General features: G+C 32.2%; 1 protein-coding gene across 6 annotated transcripts in view; it reads left to right on the plus strand.

Annotated features, from left to right (window-relative positions):
- MBNL3 (muscleblind like splicing regulator 3) overlaps positions 1 to 11,540 on the plus strand; it is a 93,922-nt gene extending 82,382 nt beyond the window's left edge. For 3 of the 6 annotated variants that reach the window (XM_066248886.1, XM_066248884.1, XM_066248888.1), the window contains exon 6: positions 3,334 to 11,539. In XM_066248886.1, coding sequence (XP_066104983.1) covers positions 3,334 to 3,536 — 203 coding nt within the window. In that variant the 3' untranslated portion in view covers positions 3,537 to 11,539. Of the gene's footprint in view, positions 1 to 190; positions 286 to 1,539; positions 1,614 to 3,333 lie in introns of all 6 variants that reach the window. The other 3 variants (XM_066248883.1, XM_066248885.1, XM_066248887.1) reach the window with 2 other exon arrangements.
- Positions 11,541 to 11,822: the final 282 nt, after the last annotated feature.

Genomic DNA, 11,822 nt, shown 5'->3' on the forward strand with positions numbered 1-11,822 from the left:
ATTTTTCCCATTTCCTGCTGTGTTACTTTTCAATGGCTGTGATTGCATGTTGCACTTTGGTGTATCCATCATGATGGTGTCACATGGCTTGTTGCTGTGATGTCTACTATGCTCCATTTCATCGTTTATGTCATGGTTGCATAAATGGCTCATCATCCCATGTGTTGCTTCCATGGTTTCCTACTGCAAGTGCCCATGATGCATGGTGTTACACCTACCACTGTGTCTGCAGCAACAGCACCTGCCACCAGCATTCCCTTCGCTGCAGCAGCTACAGGCAATCAGGTTTGGTGATTATTTCACATAGATAATTACAGTGTGGTGATAAGACACAGTATATGCTTTATGGATTGGTGAGGGACATTGCTCTATATTCTTATGTGTTTCCTAAGAAATCATTACATTTAGAATTTTTATTTTTATGTTTATTCTAGAGCAGTGACTTTAACCTGTGTGCCATGGCACATTGATGTGTCACAAGAATCTTTAAAACATGCAATACATAATTATTTAGTTAGAGGCACTGACTTCTTTTCCCTTAGATTGTCAAATTAAAAAATGACAACAGCTAAAACAACAGTAGCCATCTGGTGTCAATGAATCAAATTTGTATCTATTTTTCTTGTTATATCAGCAAAAAATATATTTTGGCATGCTACAGAATTTTAATAATTAGTTTATAAATGCCATGAGATGAAAAAAGGTTGAAAATAGCTGTTCTAGAGTGATGTATTTGCTTTCCTACTTATCCTGAGATGAATCAGCAAAGTTTTCTCATTTTCAATCAGTTACCAGATGATTTTCTTGATATACTATATGTATATGATATATGTACATGATATATATACTATGTATATATATATGATTGTTGCTATCACACCAATCCTTAAATATATATACCGTTTCTTAAACACTTCCTCATTGGTCAAGAGGTGAATTTGTTTTATTTTACTACTATTTTTTATTATTGTGTTTAAACTTTCACTTAGTACAATCATCACCTTTACTTTCAGATCTACTGGGAAAAAAGCAAGTAAACGCATTTCTTTCCAAGGCACAGATATCCCTATAATTACCAAGTAATTATGTTAGAAATTTCTTCTCATACTGACATTAAGTGTGCTTGTGATGTTTTGATTTTCATTTACTTTAGGTATTTACAAGCAGAGTCACAAGACAAATTACAAATTTGGGGGGAGTCTTGAAACTGTAAGGAATACATACAATAATTATTGTGCAATATTATGACTGTTTTATCTTATTAAAGTGGTAACCACGCTTAAAACTGAGAGTTCCACTTCTGTTTCAATTACTTACAAGTATGATAATCCTATAGCACACTAAGCATTAATTAATTGGGGAAACAAATTACATTCTAATCCATGCTTTGCAAAATTAAATATTAGTGGATAAAATTAATATGTCTAAATTTTCCTGTAAATTGATTATGGTATTGATTACCATATCTAAGCAGTGAACAAAATAAACAAAATTCTCTCAAGAAAATATTTTAATCTAAAATCTTTTTTACTGCTATAGATACCCCCATTATCAATAGATGAACTGAATAGCAGCATGTTTGTTTCACAGATGTAGAAGGTACCAGTAGAACAGTAAGTTTCTTTAAGTATTAATGTAAGTAATATTTATAGGTTATATCTTTACATAATTATATTAGCTAAAGCTTTATTAAATACTTTAACTAATAGATATTCCTTAAAACTTAGAGCTTGATTTAAAGCATTCTTAAATTTCCAAATTGCAATATAGAAAGAAAATATGCAATTTTTATATGAAAATGACAGTCATTTCATATGAGACTGTATTTTCTCGATAAGCTTAAAAATTCTGAAATGTTTTCCTGTTATTAAAGGGGTATGATTTGTCAACCAAAGACAGAGATCACATTTCAATTTTAATTATTTAACATTTTCTAGGTTCTTTTTTTAAAAAAAATTAAGTAAAATAATTTTGTTACAATTTGACTGAGATTGTTATCTTAAAGACAGTAGGTAATATGCTTCTCCTATGTCATTATAGAAACTAGTGGCCCTGGCCGGTTTGCTTGGTGGTACAGCATTGGCCCGGCATGTGGATGTCTTGGGTTCAATCTCCTCAGTGTCTGATCCAGAGCCTGTAATAGTGCACACTTAATTTGATTAATCTGAGCAATCATTCACTTGGAGCATGTGACTTTTAAAGCCACTTAAAACTCCTAGGTATCTTAATTAATTATTTATAAGGATTTATTAAATAAGTTTATCAGTTATGTATTGCATATATTAGTCACTGAAAGCTTGAAGTTCCCACAACCAGAGAGTGTCATTTAGTTGAAGGAGATGACAGTCCTGTTCTCTTGATGGGCTAGTTCTCCAGAACCTGGCTGGCATTTTTTTCCTGCTGAGGACAAACAGGCCCAAAACACTGTTTTGGACAGAACCTGTACCTAGCTGACTGTGCATTAGATAAACAGGCCCCTTCAATTATAAGAAATGTTTTTAAAACCTACCTTTGAGTACACAGAATAACTCAAATAGCTGTAAAATATGATAGTTTTCAAGGGTATCATTTTGGGAGAGTGGCAACTTGGGAATTGCACCAAACATGAGACTGTAAGTTTTGCAAACACTTCTCTGATTCTCATGGGCTGCTTCAGATTAAAGTAATCAAACTAACTTTCTAACAAAACATGTTTGGGAATAGTGATTCTTTTTTTTCCCTCTCTATTAGAAAATGTAGAGGTATTTGGGTATTTGGCACACCGTAATTACCTTAATAACATATGTGGAAATTTTCTCCAAAGTTCAAAAACTGTAATCTTATAAAATACTATAGAGTACCTAGTAGCTTAGCCTCCAATGCATTTAGATAAAATGTATAAATTTTAAAAATATTTTCATGTTTCAAATGTTTGGAATTAAACGTGTTTTTTTAATTTTTCAATTACATTTCACATTCAATATTAGTTTATATTAGTTTCAGGTGTAAAGATGTTTTGTTAATATACTTGTTGAAGGAAGTGAATAGATGGGTGGTTGTAAAATAGTTTTGTCATTAGATGATGCATTAAACAATTGAGTGCATCTCTGTTAACTTAGGACAATTCTTAGGGCAGTTCTGCATATCAGCACTCAGTGAAAACCATACATTATCATGGTACATGACTTTTTTGAGACCATTTCCAACAGCCCCATTTTTACAGATGTTGAATATGAAATTCAGAGTGGGGAATATCTTGGCATACTTCACCTAAAGAACTGGAACAAGAGCCAAGTATTCCGACTCCTGCTTCAATAACCCTTAATGTTTATTACTCTTTTTTTTTCTTTTCAGTTGAAATTCTGAACAACAGTTATGGAGTATCAGAATCTCTCTGTGAGAACCTCCATATGGCCTTTCCTTATATATTCTTGTATGTCCTCTTCTACAAACACAACAATAAGCATGGTGCAGTCAATATAATAAGTAAAAAACAAAAATACCAACCAACAAATCAAATAAAAACTAAAGCATTAAACAATCAATGGAGATGTTAAAACAAAATATGAATAGAAAACTATCATCTATGTTATTTGGATTATTAGGTAGAACACTACTATAAAACTTTGTAATTTGTCACACTATTTTTTGTGATTTTCTAATAACTATAGTATTATGCTGAATGAATCTCCACAGTGGATTTTTGGCTTACTGTTCATTTTTGGTGGTAAATATTCATCTGTTTGAAGTATTACCTTACTGTTTTCTTTGTCCAGTAACTTACTGGTTTGATTTAAAATGTAAAAATTATATCCAAATATCATTTTACCCATTTCTGTATTGTACTGTATTGTGATGTATTGTGTTGTGTTAGGTTTTTACATACTACAGGGTTTTCCAGTAATGTGTGGTCTTTGGTTTCAACTAAAACATTACTAATGAGAAATAGAATTATGTGTGCTTAAAAAATGTGACAGCTTAATATTAATATACTCTCTGTTTAGAATATTTCTTTAAATTCCTCGAGGCAGATATGTTAAAGACCTCACTTTTGAGCCTTCACAAAACCTAGTCCATAAACATGCATGTGAATAATTTATGCCTGTAGATTTGACCCTGCATAATATAATTACATTAGTAGATTTTGTGAGAGATATAACCACTTGCAAAACGAAAAACCCAGTAACTTCTTAAAACATTAACTCCTAATTTCATTCCTTAAATAATTTAAAAACTAGAATTTACTTTTAAATGAATTTCTCAATGTTTATACTAAAAATATGTAAAGTATCCATTAAATTTTTGTGGCACAAGGATCGTATCTCCTAGGTTGAGTGCCTAAAACAGTAATGTGTCATCCTCAGCTGAAAAAAATTGGTCCTTGGAGGCTTAAAGGTATGGTAACTACAGGTTATAAATTAACCCGGGAGATGGGTACATGGGAATATTTTTTACAATATTGGAGGAAAGCCTGTAAAAACCATTGCAATGTAACCTTTTACACAAGAGCCATCTTTGAATTAAAATGGCTCATGCTCTTTAGACTACTCTAAATAATAAGTAAGATACAATCTAGCAAAAGTCAGTCAGAGTGAAAGAGAATTTGTTTCAAGTGAGGTCTTTCTTCTGTAATAAAGTCTTTTTTATTGATCACAGTTGGAGCCTGGGTATAAGTTTGGAGAAATTGCAGGAGGAGAACAGGAAGGCATTTAAAATTATTCTTTGACTTATTTAAAAGTTCTAGAAAGGATGTCCTCTGTAGACTTTAGCTCCAGATCAGCTGAGTTTTCAGTTTTGTTAAACACTTCAGTGAGAGAGCAAGCACCTGTGATATATGTCCAGTGTTGCCTCCCACAGCTTTATTAATAACAGAGTCTGCCTTATCATAACCAGTGTTGATTTGGATGCATTTGTTTTTATATATACATATTTTAAATGATAACATTAAGGTTTTAAGATCTTTTTGATGAGACAGAGTAGCTGCACACCACAGAGCTGAGCCCAATTCACATTGCTAATTCTCACGGAATAATTTTATCACCAAGTAAAATAGTAATTAATTTCCTCCACTTCATACAATTATTAAATTCACTATTATTATACAGTGGTGAAACCATATAATATTTTGTATTACTTAGATTTAATATTTTGTACTAAATATATATTCTCTCACTGGTAAGTATGAAACCATCAAATTTGACGTGTATAACAGATTTGTTTTCCCCTTCATGAAAATGAGAAACAAAGAAAAAATCTGATGTAGGATACCTTAAGCAGACTAGTAGTGTTTGAAAAACAGATCAGTGGAGTTGGTAAAACTGTCTCACAGTTGATGAAACTGAGGCCCAGGGCACGTGACTTGCACAAGGTTACCTACCTAGTTGGAGATATTTGGACCCAGAAATACCTTTTGGTTCTCAATTGCTCCTCTGTTTCACATTGTTTGTACTTCAGGACATTTGAGACTCCATACAAAAGCAGATTATTTTGGCTCAGTATACAAAAGAGTAAAATTAACTCTTTAATAGTTGATACCCAGATGATATTATATTAACCCAAATCATGATCATCAGTGATTTCCAAATGATCTTGCTTGTATGGAGCCATTGACATATGTTTACAAAATATTGCCTGTAGTTAAACAACAAGAGGTGCCCTGACTTTTAAGTATTGATTCTTTGAACCAGTAAATTTGTCTTTCCTCAAATCTTAACATTGTTAGAGATGAAAGGAGAGTACACTTTTATGAAACTACTTGTCTTTACAGCTGAGTTTTGTATGTCCTTTCTGGGTGGATCAGGACAGATCTGATCACAAAATTCCAGGAAGCAAGCATCTGAGCTAGACTGGATATATTCCTAAAATGATAGAGATGTTTCCAGGGAAAATAACCTTTTATTGTGTGTTTTATACTTTGATGCAACATACTGTCTCATTTCATTTTTTAAATTTCTGATGAAAATGTACATAGATATCAACCTTAGAGTACAACTGTTTTCATGTTGCTTTAAGCACTGGAAGACATTACTAATGACTTATTTTTTTTATAATGAGTTATTTTTAGTAAGAAGTTAGGTGAGGAATATTCAAGGTAGTTGAATTTTGGGTGCCACTATTTTTTATGTTGTTGGCATTTTAAAAATTGCTTTATAAATAAATTTAAAGAAAGAAAAGTCAAAGCACTAAATTTTTGATGCAGATGCAAAAGAATTTTGACAAAAATGCAATTTTAAGATAGCATTCTTAGTTGTGCAATGACTTGTTGAACTTATCTTAATTCAAGAAAAGAAGATGAGTCATTAGACTATAAATTCTCTGATAAAAAGAGAAGTCACAAAACTAATCAGTGACTCTAAACAATAATTTACTGAATTAATTGTATATATAAAATTCTAATCACTTGTGATTCCTCATTAACATTTTATATGCTTTGTAATTTGCAAGGGCCTCTATTTTTACTTATCCAAAATTTTTTTTGTTTATTTCTCTCAGCCTTTTCCAAAAATATGCCAGAGTGCTGAAACTTGAACAAAATAGGTCATTCACAGCCTGACCTGTGGTGGCGCAGTGGATAAAGCGTCGACCTGGAAATGCTGAGGTTGCCGGTTCGAAACTCTGGGCTTGCCTGGTCAAGGCACATATGGGAGTTGATGCTTCCAGCTCCTCCCCCCCTTCTCTCTCTCTGTCTCTCCTCTCTAAAATGAATAAATAAAAAAATTAAAAAAAAATAGGTCATTCACAGAGAAAATAATCTAAAAATTATTTTAAGAGGATTTTAATAATGTCAATTTTTTAAAAGCACCATGATCATAAGTATCGTTTAAATAAAGATTAAGACTAAATTGAAGTTAAGTAGATTCATAAAATTGCTACTTAAATAAAGTATTTGCTTTTGCACTTGGAGCATGATTTTATAACCAGCTATTGCATTTCATTTCACTCGTCTAAATTAGTTTTTAATTTGTAGTTGATCGTGATGTGAAAAGCTACCTTCTCCCTACTCCATCATGCTCCTTCATTTGTTTATGAACATTTTTTAAAGTACTTTGATCTTGCCAAAAATATTGTCCTACACCACTAGGCTGTGTTCACTAATTGGAAACCTCACCAGCTCTCCAGTTTGGGAAAAATAAGTGCCTCTTCACTACCATCAACAGGAAATGAATAAAATTAACCATTACAACTTGAATCTGTTTTTAATGGTAACACCAATAAGCATAGTAATGTCTGAATAAGGACAACATTGGCATTAAAATATATTAAAGAATATGTGAGAAAGCCTTGTGCTACTTGGAATGTTATTTGTTTCTTTCTCCACTCCTTTGGAGAGATAAATGAGGATGTTCTTAGGTAAAATGCAGCCACAAGGTTTCCAAGCTATTTTGGTATGTAAGGGTATGCTTTTATTCACAGAATGATTAGAAACTGGAATCCTCTTTTATTTTTTTCCATATCTTATACATTTTAAACATATTGAAAAAAAATAAGGAAATATAATTTCCCAGTTTTGTTGGATAGATTTAGAAAGGTAGTGGCGTAATTTTAATTTTACCAGTGCTTGTTAAAGGCAGTAGAATAAATAGAATGTAAAAGGGTATAACATTTTTGCAAATTTAGTTGATAATCTAATCAAACTGTAAATATAATGACAAATTAAGGTTCTTAGCATCAACTCAGTAATTGGTGCCATGTTTTCATTTTTCTTGTTAGTTTATAAGGTTTTGATTTTATTACTTTTTATATCTCTAAGTAACTAATGAATATACTTTTGAAGGAGAGTTAGAGAAAGTTTAAGATTTTACTAAATGTATTTAACCTGCTTAGATAGATTTTAAACTGACACTGAAGCATGACAAGATACAGAGTATAATCCATAACTATTCTTTACAGTTCACAGTTTAAGAACAAACTTAATGTTATATACAAATAATTTTAACTAATTAAATTTAGTTTTTTTTCTTTAGCAACAAAACCACAACGTGGCTACCTTGAGACATCTTCTTTTGGTGAAAATTTTACTTGTAAACTATACATGGTTTTTGACAGTATGGACATGTAGAAGATCCATCTCAAATCTCAGAAAACCTATATGATTGATTTTCTTTTTATCTCATATTTCCATGTGAAAGCTCAATTTGTGTCCCTATGTGACTTTTTCATCAAAATATTGATGAGACATGGATTCTAGAATCAGGCTTTATAACTTATAGAATTTGTTGTGTGGATAAGGTTATTCCATAGTATTTAGATTTCAAAACACAATTATTGCATTTCTGATGTATTACCTGACCTTTTCTCATATTTTCATTTATTCAAAATCATTTAAGTGGTATACCCATAGCTGCAAACATTATCTTTTCTAGAATTACATACTTAAAAAAATTTATCCAAATGAGGATTAATGAATGGTGAAAGCATATTATAAAATTAGTTCATTTGTGAAACCATGCATAAATGTACTGTGGAATGACCCATTAACAGTGTTTAAGAGACATATGCTGCAGTTAACTGACTGTCTCAGTTAGGGTGCGAATGTGTGAGACACAACTCTTTTGCACTTATGTACATAGTTCATAAAAACAATCCTTGGAGCTTTTTTTAATATAAGAAATCTGTGAGAGTAGTGGGAAAGTTAGTAAGAAAGAGTTATTTCTAAGGCTTTGAGAGAGATTTTTTTTTTCTTTTTTGCTATAAGACTTAACTAAAGCATGGTGTTGCTTTGCTGTTCTAATTTGCTACAGCTGACCAAAAATGTAGACTGGTAAGAGGCAACAGCTCAACTTCAGCTAGCAGCACTGAACAAGAGGAAAACTACTTAATCTTTTAGTAAGACCACTAGCAGAGATTGTTTGTTTTTTAAATGAATCCTCACTGTAAACACACACACACACACACACACACATGCATACAAACACACACACACACATGCATACAAACACACACACACACATGCATACAAACACACACACACACACACACAGCAGTTTTCTAGCTTAAGATTTTTTTTCCCAATCATTGCAAGTAGTGAAATACCTTGTAAATTCTAAAATGGATATTCCAATTATGATTAAATTAGATTGACTCTTTCACAGAAAATTATTAATTGATATGTCAGTTACATAAATTAGTATCTATTTAAGTGGCAATCAAATTACTAATGTTTACCACTATTTCACCTTTAAGATCCAGAACCCAAAACCAAATTGGCATCATTGAAAGATTTAATTTAACAGTTAAGTATGGCCAACATGGAACATTTCATTCCCTTCAACAAAGGAAATAATGCTCCTGGCAGAACTTTATAAATGGCTTTATTTGCCTTATACCTGTTCAGTGGAAGCCCTTTCCCTTCCCTTCCCTTCCCTTCCCTTCCCTTCCCTTCCCTTCCCTTCCCTTCCCTTCCCTTCTCTTCCTTTCCCTTCCCTTCCCTTCCCTTCCCTTCCCTTCCCTCCCCTCCCCTCCCCTCCCCTCCCCTCCCCTCCCCTCCCCTCCCCTCCCCTCCCCTCCCCTCCCCTCCCCTCCCCTCCCCTCCCCTCCCCTCCCCTCTCCTCTCCTCTCCTCTCCTCTCCTCTCCTCTCCTCTCCTCTCCTTTTTTCGTTGGAAACTGTTATCCAACTTAACCATTACCAGGTTAGAAAGTATTTCATTGTGCTACATCAGCCTTCTATTGTTTTAAGTAAACAGAAGAGAATCAGTCAAAATCTTCTATACATAGGAGCAGGAAAAGAATATTTTGATCAGGCCGTCTTTGATCCGCCAATTTCAATTCCCACACCCACCTACAGATAACCATTTAATTCTTTTGTTGCGTCCAAGCAATCAGATCTAGAAAAGGTTGAGGTTAGAAAGGTTTAAGGATAGATCAGCACAGGTACTTTGAGTCCTTCACATCTTTGGACTTGTTGTCCTAGCCCTGGAGAAAGAGCCTATCCTGGGGTTGAGGGAATTATTAGTATTGTTATCCATTCTCACAGTTCTCACTTATAGAGACAGCAAAATAAGCCAAAGGTAGAAAACAATTTCAGCCTTACAGTTGTCCAGTAGCTCAGGGCCAGTTAGTTAGCAATTTATTTTTTTCTCTTCAGCCCATATCACTTAGAGTTAACTATACAACTAACAGCTGGACCATTTGACCAGCATTTTCATTGATATGAAATGTAAGCATTAACTTATTCTGATTTAAGATGTCCAATTTAACCTTATCACCAATACATTTCCTTGAACGTTTTGCCACAAGAATATATTTTCATGAGGTCAATAGAAATATAATAAGATTTTAAGTCAGGAAAAATCATCTGTAAAACAGTAGGAATAGACCTAGAAGTATCACAAAAGATATGGCATGCTGTGCCTGCTGATAGCCACTGGCTCACACTCTTTGGAAATTAAACACAGTGACTGTGTTTATATAAGTAAAATTAGAGAATGAAGTACAACAAAATGTGAATAATCTGAGACCAAAAGAGGACCTCTGTTAGTAAGACTAGAAAAAGATTTAGCTAATTCATACAGTATCTAACCTCTCTAATTGTCTTTGCCTGGAAGAGAACTACCCATTTAATATTTTGAAACAAGATTTCAGAGAAATGTTATCTTTAAGTAGAATCCATCCTCAATTATAGTGCTATACCTAAAAGAAAAAAAAAGTATCACTATAAGTTATAGCTATTTGCAGACATTGTAAAATCCTCACTAGTCATCTTCTACATCATATTACTTAAAAAAAATGTCTCTATAAGAGGATCTAAAAATAACCAAATTTTTAGCAGTGCTCTTTTTTCCGAAGCACACAACCTAAATATTTATGTCACAGAACTGCATAGTTTCAGAGATTTATCTCTATATACAGATGCTGTTTGTTAATGATGAAAACCAAATTATTGTGTCGCTGTCTTTTGTGTTTAGCAGTTGAGACAATTATATAACTATCGTATTGTTGGATTCTGGGATTGCTCTTTTCAAAATAAATTCCCTTTCATTGTTTTTGTCCCTGCTTTAATTATTTGAAAATGAACCATTTGTTATATCTACTAATTACAATAATTTAAATTAAGATATTTTTAAAAGATATTCTTAAATATACTCATTTTTAAGGGCTACTCTTGCATTTATAAAACAATTCAGTATAATGTAGAAAATGTAAACACGTATTTTGCATTAAAATGTCAATTTTAAAATGCCTATAAATAAGAAAATTTCTACCTATGTACAACAATTATTGTTTTTGACCATAATATTTCACAAATATAAATTTCCTGTAATATTTTGGCTCCAAAATGCAATAGCTCATTCCCTTAACTGCTGCCAATAGGGCAGATACTTTGATTTGATTTTTATGTTTTCTTCCAAGTTATATTGCTGTACTGCTTGTTTGTGTTTAAAAGTGTGCATTATGCAACTCATTTTACTGTGATATTTCTATGTTTATTTTTTGGTCTTTTAATAAACTGTTAAATTTCTTGGTTATGTATTTTTTATGAATCCATATTCATGCATTAGTTCACTTAAAATCTGTTCATATTCTAGAATATTAATCCTAATACTTAGTAATTCTAATAAAAAAATTAACTCTGTAATTTGGTTCAATGTTATACTTCATACTTAAAATGAATTTATTTCCAAATATGTCTTCAATATTTTGAATTACATGGATAATACATCCATTGTGTTAAATGTATTATTTCTATGATAGTGAAGTTACTAACAGAAGACACACTTATATTTTAGTAAAAGAATTAAAAATTTTGAGTAATGCTTACTGATTTTGAAATTCAGAAACTTCAGAAATTGATGAATACTCTAAGATATATTATTAGAAGTTTATATTTTCCAGTCATTTTTTT

The sequence above is a fragment of the Saccopteryx bilineata genome, chromosome X, assembly GCF_036850765.1.
Source record: "Saccopteryx bilineata isolate mSacBil1 chromosome X, mSacBil1_pri_phased_curated, whole genome shotgun sequence".
NCBI lineage: Eukaryota > Metazoa > Chordata > Mammalia > Chiroptera > Emballonuridae > Saccopteryx > Saccopteryx bilineata.